Source organism: Anguilla anguilla, chromosome 3 (genome assembly GCF_013347855.1).
Source record: "Anguilla anguilla isolate fAngAng1 chromosome 3, fAngAng1.pri, whole genome shotgun sequence".
In the NCBI taxonomy this organism is placed as follows: Eukaryota; Metazoa; Chordata; class Actinopteri; order Anguilliformes; family Anguillidae; genus Anguilla; species Anguilla anguilla.
This window is the reverse complement of record NC_049203.1, coordinates 18,610,250-18,631,829: the sequence shown is the minus strand read 5'-3', so window position 1 is coordinate 18,631,829 and position 21,580 is coordinate 18,610,250. Positions and strand designations below refer to the sequence as shown.

General features: G+C 39.5%; 1 protein-coding gene across 4 annotated transcripts in view; it reads left to right on the top strand.

Moving 5' to 3' along the window:
• Positions 1-2,847: 2,847 nt before the first annotated feature.
• Positions 2,848-21,580, top strand: part of LOC118222986 (contactin-associated protein-like 5) — a 93,715-nt gene continuing 74,982 nt past the window's right edge. For all 4 annotated transcript variants that reach the window (XM_035409013.1, XM_035409014.1, XM_035409012.1 and 1 more), the window contains exon 1: positions 2,848-3,143. In XM_035409013.1, the coding sequence (XP_035264904.1) occupies positions 3,059-3,143 (85 nt within the window). In that variant the 5' untranslated portion in view covers positions 2,848-3,058. The remainder of the gene's footprint in view (positions 3,144-21,580) is intronic.

The following is a 21,580-nucleotide window of genomic DNA, read 5'->3' as shown; positions in this document are numbered from 1 at the left end:
TACTCTCAGGGGTCTCAGACTCTGATTTGCCAGACTGATGTTTGCTTTAATTTTGGAACAGTGTGAGTTTTCGCCTTTGGAATGATCCAGAAATAGAGGGTGGATTTGTCATTTAATCAGATCCGTATTAGCCTTTTTTTATTAGCTCTGGTGCTCTCTGGTGCTAAAGTAATAAGTTACAGAAGCAATATATGGCAGGGCTGGTGGGTGTGTGTTTCAACAGTACCTGCTTTGTCAACCCAAACTTTACAACTTTACAGAAAACACAGAGGACTGATTAACTCATAAAGAGAGAGGGAAGCCTGACATGCTGCGGTACTTGCTGTTCTCTTTAACGGCTGGAGCGGGATCTATTTATGCATACTTTGGGCTCTAGTTTTGCTGTTGAGGCACAACTGTGAAACAGTGGGGCTAATTCAGGACGGTGACAAAATAAAGCATGTCCAATTCAATTTTGGTCATTTCCACACAATGGTTGCACATCTGTGGTACAGTTTCAGAGGACAGTGGTTTACGGAGAAATGGGAAATCCCTCAACTTGATTTTTGTGAATGTTAAAAACAAAACTCAAGGTTACAAATTACAGACTGACCAATCAAATGTGATTGAACGTGAAGAAGCATACACTATTATGTCTTATCAATATCAAGCTTTGGTGCAAAAAGTCAAGTGTTAAATTAAGGGCTTTCTATTGTCTAACACAAATCAAAACACTGTCAAAACTTGACAAGACCTTTAACTGGGTAGTCATAATCATCATTAAAAGTGTGACTGTGCATAATATTGAATTAAATGTGTCTTTTCAAACTAATTAATGAAACTAATATCAAGTAAGAGTTGACAATTTGGTAAAGGGAATCAGTCCAGTGTATGTTATGAACGAGAGAGAGCGTATAGAGTGGGTTTAAAGGCATGGAGGTTAACCTCTCACCATGTCTCTCTCTGGTCCTCTAGGAACACAATTTGTCCTTCACAGCTGCAGAGGGCATTGTCTTATTCCTGAAGATTATTTTGGGACACGAGGGCTGAGACTACCAACACATTTTCACATCCGTTCATTTTCCTTCTCCTGTCTCCATATCCATTTCTGTCTTTCTCATTCTGCCTATAAATTCATTTCTATCACTGCTAATTATTGTCTATTTTGTCTGCGTGTGCGTCTATTACTCTCTCTCAGTGCTACCCTTTTTTAAGCAGCTGAACTGTTATTTTGAGCCTTTAGAATTTCTAGATTACTGTACTGTTACACTATAATGTAACCCTCATTAGGTTATTGTACTGCTGTAATACATCATTAGTAAGGCTAGTGAACCCGGTATGAACCACTTGGCTCCGTTTCTTGGCCAGTATACTCCTCTCAGCCTTTATTTGGCAGAGAGCATCTTGATGGGTATCGATTGGGTTTGTCTCAGACGTGATGGGCATCAGGTGTAGAGGTGTTCTCTGGGTCACGCAAACAAAAGCATCCTTCATTCCTGTCAGTGGCGCACTTAGATTGAGCACAGTGGCGGACACATTGTCCTTTTCAGTCCCATCAAAAGACTTCCATATATAGGTATGTGTGTGTGTGTGTGTGTGTGTGCACGCGCGCGTGTGTGTGAATGCACCGTTATCAACAGCAATTGCAGCCTTGTATACATTATATTACAATTACAGAAAGGCCTGCTGACTAATATTTATAGAGGAGTTGTATCAATGAGAAATATTAATAATTATGCAGTGACTACCTATTCTATCTATGAAAAACACCAAGTGGTTGCCTGCAGGCAGTGTTAGAGGACAAATGTTCTGGGTGCTTGAGTTGATTGAAGGGGATGAGGAGAATCACAGCTGGTATAATAATGGTGTCTTAGTAGTTTAATCCTTATGGATGTTAGACATACAGCCAGTGGCACAGTTCCCGCTGAGACCACTCACTCATATACCCTGGTGAAATAAAAGTAAATACATTAATCTTTCAGATTATAAATAGCTAGGTCTACTTTCAAAAATGTTTAAAAGTTTACCCTGGTCACGCCAGAATGGGTTTATAGAATTAATTTACTACTTATTGTAGTAGTGTTACCTATTTACTACCTCTGGTGAACAGAGGGTCAGATTCAAAAGTAAGTTACATTTCAGATCACATTTATTGCACAATAAAACGGTGCTTTGAACTTTCGGTGGGGTTATGTGTGCTTTTATAGCTGGTATGTGAGGAAATAAACATAAAACCTTTGAATATGTATCTACAACAGACCGTATGTGTGCGAACGTCGTCCCAGCGAAGTTACAAAAATAAAAAAATAAAAAATAAAAATTGTAAAAAAAAAAATATTGTAAAAAGTAAATTGTATAATATTCTTGTTTTACAGCTTTTTGGTTTTATAGTAAACGACCACGTAATAAGCTGTATAAAAGTTGTATTTCTATATTTCGGTCAACAAACGGACACTAATGCGCCTAAGAACATAGCAGCCAGTGCTGTCCATTGCGGTGGTTCTGAAAAAAATGGGAGCCACTGCACTTGGGACAGAATGCGAAAAACGACTTGCGCAGCCGTAGTACCATAATTGATTTGCATTACTGCAACGGTTGTACACAAGAAGCCCCCCCCCCCCCCCCCCCACCCCACACACACACCCCTTCCCAATTACAGGCGTATTTATTTATTTATTTATTACTTCTTGGTCTGTACTAAAAAATTGTCTAATGTCGAGAATAATAAATCCTGGTAATTTTTAAAACGGTGAAATGTGAATAAACTGTAGTTAGCTGCAGTTCTGCTCTGTCGTATATTGCGTACGAATCCTGTCTTGCCAGAGAGAGAGAGAGAGAGAGAGAGAGAGAGAGAGAGAGAGAGGGCGCCGGTGCCGACAGTGTCGGAGAGCGGTGCAGCAGGCGTCTTTAAGAGGATCTGAGGGGGAGTGTCTCCATTATTTCATCAGTGAAACCCTGGCTGCAGGGTAGACAGCACACGCCGCGGGAACTAAGACACTCGGAGGCGGCGCACTTTGGAGTTATTTCCCACAGACAAAGGATTTAACGGTACCTGGGTAGCTCTTCTCAGTTGGTGAAGATGGAATCGCGAAGACAGTACTGGGTCTATGCCCTCGGCGTGGCCGTGTTGAGTGTATTTAGTTCCGTGATGGCAGCCAACAATTGTAAGTAACTAAGTGATTCCGTAAACACGTTTTAGGCTTTCGATGTGACTGTTTGTTTGTCAGTGTTACAAGTGGCTTTTTTTGTAAATGTTCAAGTTCTTCTTAACTGTCCAGAAGGCATACTAAGTTCACTTACGATTAATGAACGGAAGGCCACCGAAGCCTATATAAAACGTTTTAGAACATTTTAGATGTCAGATATCCTTGTTTGTTCCTATATTGTAGACCCGTTTGGTGTATGTTAAGATGTAACATGACGGTCAATTTCACTGGAGTCAAAAGTTAACTGGGAAAACACAGTTGTCTACATCCAAACTCAGTTCCAAACTAAAATAAAAATGTGGACGCTGAAGACCTGTAAATGTCACGCTTCTGCAACTCCAGGGCTTTGCGCGTGGATCTCCGGCATGGAAGTCACTCACGTCGCACAAGATGCTACATGTCTTTAGTCTCCATTCTGCAGCGCTTCCTCTGTGCTCAGTGTTTTAAACCACAAGCATCTGTGTTCATTTGGAAATCTGTTACGACATTGAATCCATCATTTACACGTACGGCAGTATGTGTGGTACAGCTTGCCCTAACGTGATATTACTTTGAAAACGCTAAACGTAACTTTTGCCGATTGTCATCTTTTTTAACTTGTCAGAAACACATTTTGTAATCGTTGTGGAGCTTTAAGGTCTCTAATGTCTCTACATTTTCTGTGGATGCTCTTAGAAAGTAACATTTGGTCAGAATCGCAGTACCAGGTTTTGAAATTATTCAAATGTTGAAGAATTCAGCGCAAAAGTGAAGCAGAGCACTGATTTCACATGAGTTTCGTCGTCACTAGAGGTCAGTATTCGTCCAGAACGAATTTTACAGCGACAGAAAGAAAGAGTCCGCAATTGCACAAACTGAGATCCCCTTAACCAGTACTGCTGATAAATACGCATAACTGTCCATACGATGTGGAATTTACATTTACATGTAAAAATATTTCCCAAAGAATAAATATAGTGAGAAAACCATGTTTAAGCAAAATTTAAACAGGGACGTTTTTCCTTGTCAGCACATTTATTGTCATACGCAGGAAAATAGGGTGTAGGCTACTTCTGCTTAACTACTGACGCGCCAAAACACCATGTACTATACCTGCATGATTAATAGTATGCTGGCTAATTCTACGTGTATATATTTATTATTATTATTATTATTAGTAGTAGTAGTAGTAGTAGTAGTAGTAGTAGTAGCATGTTTCTTTCATATGTGTTTGTGCGCACGTGCAAGTGCGTCAGTCTGTGTGTGATCTACAAAGTTTATATGCATGGCATACAAGCCCCATCGTATTAGAATCATATATACATTTGTAATATATTTCGCAGAGTACATTTTTTATGTGTTTTATACTCCATAATAATGTCTTTGTACATCCATGATAAAACTGAACAAGACTACAGCCATGTCAATAAATCTAATTTAAGTGCCCGTCTGTATTCCCGGTTACTCTGGAGTTACAATGGAGAGACTGCGAGGGCGGCACTTTCCAGCTCGGTGATTAGTGTGGGCGGCTCGATTAATGTGGTCAGAAAGAACATCAGCGCATGCTGGCAAGGTTGTCAAGTGTTGAATACGCGATGTTTCTCCTCTAATAGTTTTCTGTCTAAACTCTCGGCATGCGTCCTGTCTATCCTTGCTGAATGGTCAATGTGTGTTGCGCGTGCTGTAGTTGTTTTGTAGCTAGCGTTATTGTGTATACGCCGTATATCAGCAGTCTTTGTATTGGCAATGCAGTCTGGCAGGCCGGTCTTTTTGCAAGCCTTCTTAATGAGCAGCTAACAGTCAGCTGCCTTCCATAGTTCCATAGTTCCTTTGGTGTAATTTGCCAAAGCAAAGAGTGGACAAATAGCATCCCATTTGTCAGAATATGCTCTCTTTGTGCAGTGATTCCTTCAGGGTTTGATTCAAATTAGTTGTAAGATTTAAAAAAAAAAAAAAAGTATATGGTTGGAATCGCATGCTGCACGTATAAAAAAAAAATCAGACTGCAGTCTTTTTCAAATGCTGCTAAACAGCTGATGTGATGCCCACAGTGGAATGGAGGCAATTCCTCTCTGTTCAGACAGGCTTTGCTTTAGTTTTCCGGATGCCTTTCAAATGCGGTTTTGAGAAGAAACTGTTTTGAACCAGTTTTTCTGATGCCAAATGAAAATGAGAAATTATTTATCAAAGGGTATCTCATTTGCCAAATATCTTCTCAGGCATCTGCTCTGTCCACAGTTCATCTTATGAAAGCATACAACACATTGCAAATTGCTTCATGTGCATTCACTATACTCCTAAGGAGGCCTGTAACATTAAAGATTCATTGTAAAATAGTCCTATTTCAGTAACATGGATGTTTCATTGCCAAGCTGTGTATAAAATATGTGAACTGGACCCCTTTGAGAGACTGATAGCACTTTCATAATGACACCAGTGCTGCAATATCAGCAATGAGCCTTAGCAATCAATAGTTAGAGAAGCAGCATGATTTAAGCTTAGTTATCGATCCTCGGCACATTTGTGTGCAGACAATAAAATGTCATTAAAAAGCACCCAGCTAGATCTGTGAAGTTATCACCGAGATAAACACATTAAATGTCAATAACAGAGCAGAGGCCAGGGAGTCATCTTGGCCATTTGATGCTATTGATAGGTTCGCGGAGTACTTCTATGTGGAAATAGTGAAACAATAATTAAGCATTTAAGTTAATGGTACTGTATTTGAAGGCAATTGGATGGTTGGTTGATGAAGCCCATCAGTCCTACCCGTTTGACCCGTCATTGGTCTGCCTTCAGTTTAGGAAGTGGGGGCAAGTTTTGTCCTTGGACGCAGGGCTGAGCTGTAGAGATGGCGCTCGGACAGACACAGAGATTCTGGCATATGTTCGCCTGGCTCTTCCTTGCCGGCCACCAGTATCCTTCCTCCATCTGGCCAGTGCCGCGGAGTAACGGTTAAGGGGATTTAGAGTTCAATTCCCAGGTGAGGCACTGTTGTAATACATCTTTGGGTAAGCAACCGATTTGATTTGCCTTCTATCCTTAGAAAGGTTTGTGATTTTACCATTTACATGCGTGAAATGCTATCGGCCGTACACACTCTGGGTTCAGAGAGAGACAAATTGTATTACTCTCAGTGCTGTTTCTCTGGTGTTTAGTGTCCTGTGAGCAGGGATGTCCGGCAGTCTTATGCTGTGGGATAATTCTACTTGATGACTGGAGAGGCTCTTATATTCAGACCTCGAAAAGAGAAAAAAAGAGGGACAGTCGTTTACTTCGCCTTTGTAGGTCACCTGTGTCAGGAGGGAGAATCAGTGGCAGCTGCGGTGTCTGCGATGAGTGTGTCTGCACATGCTCGGTCTCCCTTAGAGGGAGCATTTTATTTTTACTCCACTCCCCCATTGAGACCTCTGTCTGACTTCATAGGTCCTACGGGATAGAGCTTCATTGTGGAGCCACACCTCTGTCTCATACAGTAGGCTGGAGGGTTTTCTCTTAGATGAGTTATACTTCCACGGACTACAAATCACAGAATGCAGAGTACTTGCTATTTATGCAATCTGGATCTTCGCTTGACAATTGTGAAAATGATTGTTTCTTCATCATCGTGACTTCAGAGCCAACGCTGAACGAGCTGAACTCACATATTCAACCAAGCAGAAAGACGCAGATGACTCAATAGAGACCTTTATTTGCATTCAGTTTCTTTTCTCTGCCAGAAGACATATGTTCTTTTCAATGGCTGTATGAAATTGACAAAGATCACATCACAGCTCAGCTGTGAATCTTGTCTTTTATATCAGGGCATTAGGTCCAGAAAGTCATTTTGTTCATTTCTTCATTCTTATTTTTGTAATTTATTACAAGTGCACAAGTCTAAAGCTGTGATGAAGCATCCCTGCTGAGAGAGACTGTGATTTTGAAGGAGCCCCAGGCTGAAACAGAAAAACATTTCATTACAGGAACTCATTCTCAAAGTGGAACCTCTGATGGACCTTCGCTTAGATATGTGCCTAGCTGTCTGTTGCTCTGAGGGCAGGGAAGTGCAAGTGGTGAACATTTTGTAATAAACTGATTCCTGCACATCAACACACACTTTTCTCTGGAACATCATGCAGGACGGAGGCTATTTGCAAAGAGGCTCATCATTTTTGTCATCCCAGAAATATAAAAAATCTTAAACAAAAATAATGCCTTTTACAAAACATGTATAGATTCAATGTATAATGATAGTTAATTATCTGGCATTTTAGAGTAGATAACTTCATTATTATTGTCTATCAATCACTAATGTTACCTCTGTTGTGACTTTCCAGTGAAAGCATAGGTGACTTTCCATTCCACTGTCTCGACTCTGCAGGTTTTTCCTCACTGTTGAGTGTACTGTGGAAGTGTAGTATAATGTAGTGAATACTAGGTAGTGTTCTTTGAAAGAGTAGTGTACTGATGTAGTACAGTGTAGGACACACTAGGTGTACCAGAACACCATGCAACAATTCTGCACAATCTGGGTTGCAACCCCTTTTGGATAATTGCCCAGGGAAACTATAAAGTATCATCTTGTAATTATCAGACCTTCAGTTATTTACAATGTGTAACATTTTAATAGTTCCCCTCGCTACCAGAACAGATGCACTGTGGACAGTCCTTTACAGTAAGTGTTGCTCTGGATACAGCTAAGTCATTGACCTTGAAAACACAGTGCATGGCTCCATACTGAAGTGGATAATATAAGTAATAGCCCTGTTCTATAGCAAAGCAATTAGCTAAATCTATTAATTCTTGTTGATTAATCTAAAGTGATTACTAATATCCACCGCATCATCAGCATCATTGTCATCATAATCACTGTCCTCCTACTTTGTGCTGCCTTTAGATCGTTAACATTTACTGTGGCAGAATGGCTGGGACTGTATTGGTTTTACATGTAAAGCAGACTATTGCTGGACTTAGAGCATAGGGCTATGTTGTGTTGCCAAGCATTTTGAGAACATCTCCACAGCATCTTTGCATTCTGTCTAGTGTCTCCTGCTCCTTTGTAATGAATGTTTCCCCCTTTTCTGTGGGTTTCTGTCCTGCTCTCTGGACAAGATCAACCATGAATACAGAGCAATCCTGTTACGTTTTTGGTGGAAGTAGACATTTTGTTAATGTGGCAAGCCATAGCAGTGCTTTCTGCATTTTGCCTGGATTAAATTTTAATTTCTCAAATACAATACAATTCACAATTGGATTACTGTGTATTTTGTCAACAATAAGTCTGTCAGGGGTTTTTTGGCATTTACGGTTGTGTACGCTTTTCCATTCCCAGAATCCCATAAAAGCGGGATAAAATGCCATTTAGCACAAAATGGCTTATTCGCTTTTTTTACGCGCACACACACACACACACACACACACACACATTCAGCCAACTGAAATATCTGTTCTTCTATAAGTCATTCATTTTGCTGCCTGACAGCATTTGTTTCACTAATTGCGAAATCATTGCTAGATTTAGTTGAAGTAACCTCATTATTTTGTCCCTTGATGGCATTATTTCAGTTTTTGGATATGAATTATAGAATTAATATTTTCATTAAAATGTGCCAAAGCAGAAACACTTTAATTTCCATGTATAATATGTCAGAAAGGACTGCAAAATATATGCGAACAATTATTGATTTTCAAGTCACAAAAAATGATGCATCACCCAAACACACCCCCACCCACGCCAAAAAAAAAATTACAAATCTCTTGAAATTTGATACAAGGTACTTCAGAGCTATATGTTTCCTGTGAGGCTTATCGGAAAAGCAATGAAAAAGCTGTCTCACCTGATGAATATGGCGCCAGTACAGCCCTGTCTCTCTCCAATCAAATCATTCACACGCTGAGAAACCCTCCTCTCTCTCTCGAGCCCATACCATACGTTCTTTAAATAGCCCTGTCTCATACTACTTTTGCTGTTATTGTTAACAGTTAAGAGGTTTAAAACCCGTCAAAATTCTCATTCAACTTGTAAACACGTGCAGCTCTTGAATTGACCCTTTAAATGTAGCCTCACTAATCAACAATACACTACCCAGGCTTAACACCCTATGTTGGCTTTTGGGTTTCATGGACATGGTATCATCATATTTTTGGGATAAACATTTTGATTTGTCACGATATTGAATTTGAAGATAGCAAACTATTGCCTATCAAGTGTTCTCGGTGCAATTGTTATCTTATAACAACAAACCCCCAAAGTGTGTTTTGAAATCATCAAAGAGCCACCATATCTTTCCAGACCTGTGAAATACATTTACATGTTGCCATGAACTTTTGAAACAACATACCGTATACATACAGAAAGCCTACTGTAGCTTCCATTATGTGCATTTTTATATTTCTGGGGATATATTCATTAAAAAATAAATTCATTCATTTAACAGATTAGAGTGTTGTTCAGAACAATGGAAAAATTTGGAAGCATATGTATCAGTTCAAAACAGATTTAACAAATCTTCGCAACTACTTGCATTGTTCTTGTTTAATTACTATGAGAAACATATTTTATCATTCACTATTATACAAGGGAGAATATGAGCTATTTTACAATACGTATTTGAAGATCATTGATTTTATTTCGGACAAAACTCCTTGATAAATGATGGTGAACTTAATTTTTCAATGTAAATTATGATACTGGTTATTCAAGGGCAAATACTAGTTATACAAGGACAAATGGAAAAATGAATATTGTTCCTCCGGTTTCAAAAAGGCTGTGCAGGCATTTCAAAGTGCTGTAACTGCTGGTTTATACTGAACTGACTAAGATCCATGCAATTACCAAAGTTATGCAGCAGTTTTAAATATGTAAGGGATAAGAATGAGAAAAGTGGAGATCAGAGTAAATAAGTATCAGAGGGAAAACATTTCATAGAAAATCATTGCCTCATTTTCTATATATTGTGTGCTTTCCCTGTTTTTTATCATTACATCAGTAAGACCATGCTCTGTGTAGACCAAGCTGTGAGTGCTAACATGAGACCTTATCAAAGATTAACATGACTTAGAAATGTTTGCGGTGTCTGCAGTGGGTGTGTGGACGGATATTTATTTCTGGAGTCAAATGATTTCGGCAGAGCTTATGAAAAATATATCTTCAGAACCTTCTGTCCTGATTAAAATCACAAAATATAGCCTATTTCACTTTGTTGTTTTTCCCCCATGAAGTTAAGACTATGAGCGTTACTAAGAATCACTGGGCTGGAATATGCACTCATGGAGATGCTATATAAAATGAGCTTTTTTTTCATCTTCTTGCTTCCCAGCCAAAAATACATTTTCTTTCAAACATTGACTTTCAGAAAAATGAATACTGGACTGCAGACCTTCACGTCTAGTTTCATATTTGGAATTTATGAAATGCATCTTTAAAGACGTAAAAAAAAACATTACATGTAGCAAGTGCACAACCTGACAGACCTTGGAGGTAATGACCTTGAACGGAGTAGACCAAGTTCATGGAGGGCAGAATTGTCTGCTGGTTTTCCACGTATGTAACCACTAAAATGCTTCATTTAGAGACTGCACACCTCATTTCCAAAGCCTAAACTGACTGCAGTTTGAAAAAAATCTCAAAAGCCTACAGACACTGTGGCTGCCCTCCGGAAATGAAGTTTGAGAACAAGAGGTAGGACCAGGCCAGCTATAATCTCATTTCAAACCCAACTACTTTGAGTCCCATTGTCCAAACATTCCACATTGTCTCAGATGCCTATAATTTTTCATTTGTGGAGGAGATTTCATGACCATGGTAAATTTCATTGGATTGTTTGGTGTCTAAACCTTTAGCAGCTAAAAACAGTCTTGCTGACTCTATTTTATTTTAGCTCTCTCTCTCTCTCTCTCTCTCTCTCTCTCTCTCTCTCTCACTCTGTGTATTTATCTGTAAATGTTCTCTATAAACAATCACTGCTTATCAGTCTATAAAATCAACGTATTCATTTTAGTTCCTCTGTGGGTGCTGAAAACTCCAGTGGAGATGCACTGACTCAGTATCTCAGTGTGTTTAGACCTGAGTGAGCTGTGTGACATTTCCACAGACCAGCATGAGGTCACAGCGTTTGACCCCCTACATCTGGGACTGCTGGGACACGAGAGTAGAACTGTCAGCTCCCCGCGCTGGGGATCTCACTCCATTGATCCGATATTCACCCTCCGCACTGGGAATCTCACTCCACTGATCCGATATTCGTCCACCACACTGGGAATCTCACTCCACTGATCCGATATTCGCCAGAACTAATGTGCAAATAAGCTTCGGTTCCCTCTAAAGCAGAACAGAGAGTGGGGCAGCTGATGGTTCAGCACTCTATCCGATGCCTGGGTGGCACTTTCATTAGACAAGGGTCTGTTCGATGCTGACACACAACTGTGTTTTTAAAGGTTCACAAACAGAAAAGGTAGACACGGAACAGCTGCTGTCCGGCAACCAGTCCTTTTAGCTAGTGAAATGATGCAGTGCTATCTTTATGTTTGTTTAAAATAGAGTTGGATTGTCAATACCGCCAGCAATGTAGAGGAAACAGTTTTTGGTCAAGACTGGAAGAAAAAACGTAGTGTTTTGCACATTGCTTCTGCATATACACTGTATGACTAAAAGTATCTGGACACCCCTTGGTCTGGGGCTGTTTTTCATGGGTTGAGCTCAGCTCCTTAGTTCCAGTGAAGGCAAGTCTTAATCTCAAATCTTAATACAATCACATTTTAGACAATTCTGTGCTTCCTCAATAGTTTGGGGAAGGCCCTTTCCTGTTTCAGCATGCCATTGCCCCCGGACACACAGCAAGATCCATATAGAAATTATTTTGTTAAGAATGATGTGGAAGAACTTGACTGGCCTGCACAGAGCCCTGACCTCAACCTCGTCCAACACCTTTGGGATCAACTGGAAAGTCAACTCCGAGCCATGCCTAATCACCCAATCAATGCCCAACCTCACTAATGCTCTTCTGGCTGAATGGAAACAAGTCCCTGCAGCAATGCTCCAACATCTAGTATAAAGCCTTCCCAGAAGAGTGGAGATTGTTATAGCTGCAAAGGGAGGTCCAACTCCATATTAACGCCCATAATTTTGGACGAGATGTTGGATATCAGGTGTCCACATACTTATAACCATGTAGTATACTTTCCATGTGCTTTCTACGTTAAATCTTTAAATAAACCTTTCTGATAGCACTGACCAGAGATAAAGAGACCATGTTGTCTGAAATAAGTATAATAAATGTCTTGAAGTCTTGCTAAGCTAGACTGCAGTAGGTAAGCATTGGTACACAGTAAGCAATATGCCTTCAGAATCTCAGACTAAAATGCTGTTTCAATGCAGTCTAGTGTTAACAAGTTCATATATTTTTTTAAATATATTTATAGTGCTGGGCTTGCAGTATCTGTCTTCTTTCTAAATATGAATAACTTTCGGTTCCCTGCAGAACTTTGAGAATGACTGCATCCATCAGTGCACCCCAATAGCAGTATATGATTTGATCTCAATGGCATGTTTTATGTTTTTGCACTCTACCACTCGATTCTTTTAAAAAATGGTTTTCTCTTTGTCAGCATTAATGTGAAAGCCTTTGCAATATCCTAAGAAAAACCTTTAGCAAATGCGGGCTAACTTTCAGACAGTTCATAACTTTATGTTGCTCTCTGTCAATGAGAACATGATCAGTCTTAACTTACGAAAAATTGAGTAAAATTGTGCATTTTTGGTTGCTGGGAAGATAGATTTGTATGACATATTGTTTGTTGGAGGGATTTTATATCCCTCTGATAATGTATTTCCTCTTAAATCCATATATATATATATATATATATATATATATATAGCTGGCCATCCCCACCCTCCCCTACTTGCATGATTTATTAACCAAGAATAGTCTGCTACTCTGATTTAGAATGTGTACGTGATTTCATGTATTAGCTTTGGTTAAAAGCTTGTCCCCACTAATTCAGGTCACAAACCAGGAGAGAATACAAACTGCATGCTGGTACAGGAACATGGTTTGCAATTTCACAGCTAATCTATTTCTAATTATCATTAATATAATTGATAGTATCCAGAAATGTGCACAGGGGACTGGACAGTGGTGTTTCATGAGGACTGGCCTTACTGCTCTGAGCAATTGCAGTGCAGTCTGTACTTGCATACTTGGATGTGGGATTTTGCACTACGTCTCTTCATCATTATAATTGGATTTTCACACTGAAGCATCGCAGTAGTGTACTGCCTGGCAAGGTAATAGGAGACAGTTTAAACAGGCAGTGGGCGTGAAACAGTAGACTGTTTATTTAGCTGGTAATTTTAACCAGGGACTGCAATAGCAAACACTTGAGTGACAGGCTATTTTACAATTCCAGAAGTGGATGAGAACAGAGTGCAAACTGTGAAGAAAACAGAGAGGGGGAACCAGGGGTTTGTCACAACCAATCTCGGTACTGGGGGGGGGGGGGGAGTTGTTGTGTTCATCAGCAGCAATCATGGCCCAACTGATCACTTCAGAACAATAGCATATAAAAAATCATCATCTGAAAGGTAACAATAGCAGGGTTTACATGGAGCCTAATATTCCGATTAATATCAGTTTAAAAGCCCAAGCAGAATGAAAATGCTCCATATAAGCACCTTAATCAGAATAAACAGGCCCAAACTTCAGTCGGTTGCAGAGGGGTAGTTTAAACCTTTTCATAAACTGATCAAAAGAAAAACTGTACCATGTAAACGATGAAACTGATTATTTTCTGGCTGCGTTCTTTCTGCGCATGCCCACTGTCTTGACGTAAATGAGTGGTGACGTACGTTTCTCTCCACTGATAAAACATGTGAGGTATTCATCACTTTTGCGCATGTCACACAGCTGTTCCAATTAAATGTGTCAGCGCATGTAAACACCAGACCGTATTAGATCACATCCCATGTGAACAGTTGACCCAAAGTCTTCAATCGGAATGATTTCAATCAGAATGAAAAAAAGTGTGCAGCTATTGTTTGGGATTTATTATAACATGTAGTCAGAATGAGACACAAGTAACAAGGTGTGTATGTATGGGGGGGTGGGGGGGGGGGGGGTCGGTGGGTTTAGGGGTAATAGCATCTCTGTCTGGGATGACAAGCAGGGGAAGACATGACATCAGCAAAGGCAGGGAAACCCCCCCACTAGCTAATCAGACGTTAAGTAAAAGAGGAAATATTCAATATTGCTATCAACCTCTGGGGCTCACAGTAAAGCAATAGCTTCGTAATGTGGCTAACATACAGTCTTGAATACAATCTTCAATATGCAAAGGTTGACTGTGGCCAGCAGCCATACAGGCTGTTGCACAATTAGCCATAGAGTTGCCTGGGATGGATGAGATCCTGTCTGCAAGTTAAAAAATAAGGCAGAAAGGTTGTAATGTCCAGCACTGCCCATGTTCAACATAACAAGCACAGCATATGCCATGGTGGTGCAGCGGAGAGCACTGTCACCTCATAGCAAGAAGGTCCTGGGTTCAAAACCTGGCTGCAGCTTTTCTGTGTGGAGCTTGTTTTCTTCCTGGTGCTCCAGATTCCTCCCACAACCCAAAGGCATGCAGGTTAGGCTTATTAGAGAGGCATTCGCTGAGCATTGCTGCAAAAGAGCATGTGTGCTCAGTCAACCTACCCTGTGTAAATAAAGAATACGTGGCCTGAAGTCTGCATACATTTGTTATCACACAAATTACTGTGTTGACAGATCATAATAACTGTAAATCTCAGTTATCACTGACCTGTAACTGAGCAGGACATATGTGCATGGGAACCTCTGAAAAAATGTCAGTGAGATCACCCAAATTATCATTTAACATATTTAGTAATATTAATCAGTAGTTGTGATTTATTGCTATTGTGCAAATAAGAATAATCAATTTAGCTCCATAATGTAGACAGTATTTTTTCCACTAATTGCATATCATGTTACATTTTTAAAAAAGTCATTTTTCATCTATTTTCTGAAATACTGTGAGACAATGCTCCCGTTTCTACCCATACATGGAAAGGTTATCAGTGTTCGTGTTTGGGTTGAGATAAACAAGCCTATGTTTAGTTCTATTCCCCAAAGACTGTCATCCTTGCACAATGATTCATGGGAAGGCTTTAAAGTTATCCTGTTGGGTTCACCATGACCTGACTTCATATTGATTTAAAATGCAGGCTGCAGATTCCCTGTGGTCTATGTATGGTAGACGCTAATTACTATAGCTACTGTTGTCATCAGTAAATGTCATGCATAGGATCACAATTTTTTCTATAGCAATGTGAACCACAGGGCTTTAAACCTGCATAACAATCTGTATCATTGTGGGGGTCCCCATAGGCTCTGGAGTAGCAAAATCACCTGACTAGTCATACCTTTAGTGGTTAATTGTGACCTCATAAAAGCAATCTTTTTTACTAACACACAGAGCTGAAGGAAAGTAAACATGGACAGAATGTCAAGCAAACAAAAAAAAAGTGTTTTCCCCAAAGTTGACAAACGCCTGGGAGTTTTTAAGCATTGCATAATCAGAAATTTGTGCTAGACAGCACTTCTAAGACACACAGTAATGTAGCCAGGTTCAGGCCTACCAAGGCAACTCCCACCTGAGCCATGCAAAATGAGATGGAGCACTTGGTGTTCTGCTATGTCATACCAATCCGAGTATCACAATTTATATTCCAGATTCGTGGACTTGGAGATGGACATCTCAGCAAATGCTGCTATGCTGGAACAGCTCAGGGAGTTGTTAGGCTCACGTTAATCGCAAAACATGGAAATAGCCTCGTTGAAATGATCTATTTGTTTGAGTAGAGAAACGAAAATGCATGAAAGCTACAATAAGATTGAATTATAGATGAATACCAAACAAACACTGGCTCTGCTGACACACAGTGCAGTCGAAACAATAGATAGCCAATGCATCAAAACATTTTGAAAACTTGCAAAGAAATTGACAATGTATTACAACCCTGATGCACTCCAAAATAAACAGAATTTCTTTAAGGCAGCACACTAATTCCTTGAGGTTGTTAGTATTTTTTATCCCAAGCGATTCTGTACACTTTACTTGACAAAACTCACTCTGGACTCAATTCAAAGCAAGCCCTAGTGACCTCATGCTGGGAATGACTGAAATGCGGGTAAGGAAACTGGGCTGCGTTTCCCAGAGCCTCCTTAGCGCTACGTGCGTCGTAAGGTCTACCTTAAGGTCTTCCTTTAGTTTTCGAGCTGTTTCCCCGAGCCTCCTTAGCTAAGGTATACCTTCTGAAAGGTATACCTTTAGAAGGGTGGTCTGAGGCACTCATAGCTGTCCCTTAGCGATGCGCTCCCTCATCCTGTCACAGTTTTAGCCTTATTAGGCCAACATTTTGCTTTTCAAATCGACAGTTGTACTACAGTGCGCATCTAGTAGCCTACATCTGCATGCACAAATGACATAAATAGTTTAATATTATGAAAATTAATTATTCAAACAACGTTTCTGTGCACAGGCATGTTCTCGTTTCACCTGTCTGTTCCCATCATGATGATAATAAAGTATAGGGCCTATACATAATACTAATCAAATTTCTGAAAAAAAAATAAGCTTATATTTACGTAGTGGAGCTGCGGATAACTGAGGATATGGCTTTTCTGACTGCATACCCTGTAGAAATTAGTTTGTTTGTGTGTGAGTAAATGATCACACTGACTTGGAACAAACCACCGGTTTATTAAGAATATAAAACCCATGTGAGCAAAGCCGACATTGAGTGAGTCTACTTGCATGATCAAACTAGACGGAACTAGAGCACCTTGATTGGCCTAGCCATAAACACATACAGGTACGGTGGCTCATAATGAACAAACAGGACAATCATTTAGCCAAATGATCTACATCCCTTTCCTTTAGCTCACAACTCCTATATATAACAAAATAGCACTGGGTAAATATTAACATTACAGAACATTTATTTTTTACCATGTTGTTTTACGATTTTCAGTGAACAACCCAATAATGATATTCTTATTTAAACTTAAGACTATCCAACAGCAAATCAAGGTGGATGAACATATCACTTTAACAGGTAGGCCTATTCATAAGGTATACCCGGTATAGAATTAATCATGATCAATTTCCACAGACGCGCTTTTGCCTTTCATCTACGATCATTTTTGCATTGCAGAGAAAAGTCAGTGGGAATCAGTGGATATGCTGCTATAGTTGCTTATATATTGTGTGATAAACACAAATTAACATTAGACCTTTGTTTCAATAAGAACACAATTATTCACCCATATGTAGCCTATATCCTTTTTCCTGGGCTTCCAAGAAGTCCCAGAGTATGGCTTATATGTCCCGATTGATGCTCTTTATTTTATCTTTTGTAGCCTATATGTATTTATTGAAACTATCACAAGGTCTCGTTTTGACTCATAAAGAGATTAGCAGATTATCTTTAGTAGGCATAGCTTCCTCTTCTGCAATATTAGATTGATGTAAAATGATTATGACAACGCTTATTATGTTAAAACGTCATTCATAAGCCTTTACAAGTGAGACAATCGATTTGCGTGGTATCGAATGGTACACTTTTCAACATCACAGTGAAGGACAGCTCCAATTTACGATGTACCTTTGAAACTGTCCCTTAGGCAACTGCTAAGGTAGGGTCTGGGAAACACTCGCAGAGAAGAGAGCTCCTTTTGAAAGGTATACCTTAGAAATATTTGCAGAACGTTAAGGTACATCGAAACTGGGAAACACAGCCCTGATTTGTAAAAATGGTGACCTTAGTCGTGCAGGACCATGTAAAATTTTAAACACTTTGAATTTGAAATTCCTTTACTAGCTTAAAGAAGCACACATTTAGAAGTCAGTTAAAATGTTACTGATATGTTATGTGGTTATTTGGTTGCTAGGTGATTCACAACTACCTGGGACACCAGGTGACTTAGACCTACAGTAATTGTGATGCCAGGTAATTTAGATCTACCTGGAACACCAGATGGATGGGATATATGGTCAATTGGTGAAAATCAATTAACTTTTTGGCGAAAAAGCCTTTGGGGCAGGATTTTATGATATGGGCATTAATGAATGAAAGAAAATTATTTTACAAAAGACCATTGACTGACCTCCAAAGGTAAACGCATCTCTTAATCATACAACATACATATGATTAATATACATCATATATAACATAAAAATAACATAAAATGCACGGCAATGTAACACTAACAGGAGCAGCATAGGAATTCAAAACAATGTAAATATGTAGTGTCTATTTTGTCCTTCGATTGAACTCTATAGCTATAATGACATTGTTTTTGTTAGGGGAACGCGATGACCTTTCATTAAAAAAAGTTAACTTTCTCTGCATTGTCAAAAAGAACCCTTCACACAGCTTTGCACAAGGGCAAGGTAATGCATCCTTTTAAAACCATCCTGAAGACAGAGTGCCCAACCATGAAATATTATACACAGAGTAGGATGATATCCATAATTAAAGCACTCCACATCTAGATGACACACTCTCCCCCGGTGAGTTGACGTTAGAGAAATGCAATTATGCTCTTGCCAGTGAGCTCTGACCTGAGTTCCAGTACCAGCCGCTGACTTCACACTCAGATCTGGCACAGCAGACCTCTGAGGTCAAATTCAGCCCTAATTAAATTTCAGAATGGAAAATAAACTGAGAGCACATGGAAATATTCCCCAATGCTGCCAATTCACACCACTGATAGTCAAAATATAAGCTTCATTTGGGAAACGTTGTTATTACACTGGTACATTTGCCAACTGGAGTGTCTTAGCATAGCAGCTTGTCTGTTATCTGGGTGCTGTGTGCCTGCCCTTCATGTGACTGACACCACGATTTAAAAAAAAATGAATATGAAGAAGGATTCACATTTACATTTGGGTGAACATGCAGATGGAGATGAGCACATGTTGGGGAGGATGACTACAGAAATGGAGATTGATGGTTATAATGAAAGCAGGGCTTAGGTCAGTAGTGCTAGCATGTGTTGGTTGTGACCTGTTTTGTTGAAACTCAGCTCAGCACTGGGCATGCATTTGTTGTATCCCAGATCACCACCAAGGGAGTGCTTGTTCTGGCTCAGCTCTGAATGTTTTTGTGTTTGTTTTCACCAGCTGGGCATGAGCAGTCCTATTTGTACAAGTCCTAGCACTCGACTCGACATGCCCAGCATAGCATGCTCACTTTTACAGCCCAAAGAATCTGAGAGAAATAGATATGATTCTCAGTGCCAGGCTTCCATACTCAATGTCATCCATCTGCTCCCCATCACTCAACTGTGAGCTGGCTCCTCCCACTCTTTTTCAATTAGATGTGTTGTACATTAGCTCCACCCTCTCCTTATGTTTCTGCTGTGAACTATCTCCACCCACTCATCTTCATTGAGATGTGTTCTATTTTAGCTCTGCCCTCTCCCTGTCATTCTGCTGTGTAGTTTCAGGTTATGTGCTGGCAATTAGCTTTGGTGTAGTAGCTTTGGTTTGGCTAGATAAGCCACATAGCTAAATTAACTCACCACAGTATTGTCAGATATAACTAAGTACTGATGGTCACAAGGCATGTCTGACAATTCACTATTCATGAACCTGGGAGGTGCTTCACCTTCACACAAGACACCTCCAAGGCTTTCTAACTACTTTGTTTAAATTTTTGATCAAGTGCAATGTACTAATTGTTGGAGATTAACACGGATTTAACACAAGGTTCCCTCTAGTTCCTGGATATAGAACAAGACAAGATTTTGTGTGCTACATTAAATCTGCAGTGGCAGGGCATAAACACTGGCAAATCATAACCATGTCATTTGGAGCTAGCAGGAGATTTGCTGCAACTCCAATTGTAGACTTGATAGTGCAGCTGAACCCACATTAGGCAAGCGAATTACTTTGGAAAACCACTTTAATACAATTCTGCCTTCTAAGAAATGAAGGTACACCAGAGTCGACCCAATATATGATATAATATTTGGATATGGGGAGAGTTATGTAAGCATGACTCCAAAGAAGTAATCACTACATAGGCTGAATAAAGTGAAGAGGTGTATTTTCTTTTTAAATGCAAAGAACACAAAATATGAAACTTTTGTGTAAAATAATATATATTGTGTAAGTGTTTAGTTGGGTTAGCTACTGAATAGGTTCTGGCTGTTCAATGTTGCAAATTTAGTAAGCAAAAACGTTTAACGGCTCCACTATTTTAAATGGTCTTTTTTCCTATGAAATTATTCTGCAGGATCTGTGTATTGTGTGCAGCAATGTATTTCATTATGTCAAAGGCAACTCTTAATGTGGTCATGACACACAAGCTGTGAAAGTAATTTGTTGGTGTAACTGATACCACAAGCATCCTCAAATTATGATGGTGTATATTTGTGGAGTTTGTTATGTTGTGGTGTCAGTTAGATCATTTATTTATTAGTTCCAAGTCACCAAGATTTGAGACCCTCCCTTGTGATGTATGACCGGTGCTACAACCTGTCAGTTGTTTAATCTTGAACATCAACACTCTCGCACATTCAGCGTTTAAGTAGCCATTTGCCTTACAAAGCAGATCAGAAACTGATGAGACACAGAGGCTGCACATGGAGAATATTAAAATGTCACAGTGAATTTATCACTGAGTGCTGACTTTTTCAAGTGCTCGTACCTCCCATAAAGACAAATGTTTCCAAGCGCTTTGATGAAAAAGAGTAGAATCATCTAGTTTCCATGATCCTCACATCTTGCAGTTATCAGTAACCTGAATCAATCTTTCATATCGTACAATGATGGAGTTGTAATGCAGACAAGGTGCACAGTAAGCTGTAGGACAATTGAGCCTTAATGCAAATTTAAACCAGTTATTTCTCATTTTCCTGAACTGTAAATTTAGGGAACATTTAGCTAATACAGCACATTTATATAGATGTCCCACTTTCTCGTTTTTGTGTGTGTCATAAAGTCCTTGCTAGCCTAAGCTCAGGTAACCATTGCTAATGATCCACCACTTATTGGAATAGACTAAATTATAAAAAGCAATACATAGACTTAAAATATACACTGGAATTATGTTCCTTAGCATGCTGTCTGGGGTTCTGCTTTGATGAGTGTAATGCATAGATGGGCATATTGTATCACTCAATATCAGTCTATTAAACAACTGATTAATCCACAACATCCCCAGTTTACATTGACTCAGTGCAGAAGGTTGCCACTACAATCTGACAAGCAGATGAATCAGGTCAGATTAAATGCCTCACTCACAGTGGTGGTCACGTGTGAAAAGAAGGCTTGGCTTCCATTTTAAGTGTCATTGATAAACATCATCACTCTCAGGCTCGTTGTTAGCTATTGCAAATACTCAAAAATAACTTTGAGCAAATGCAGACCGA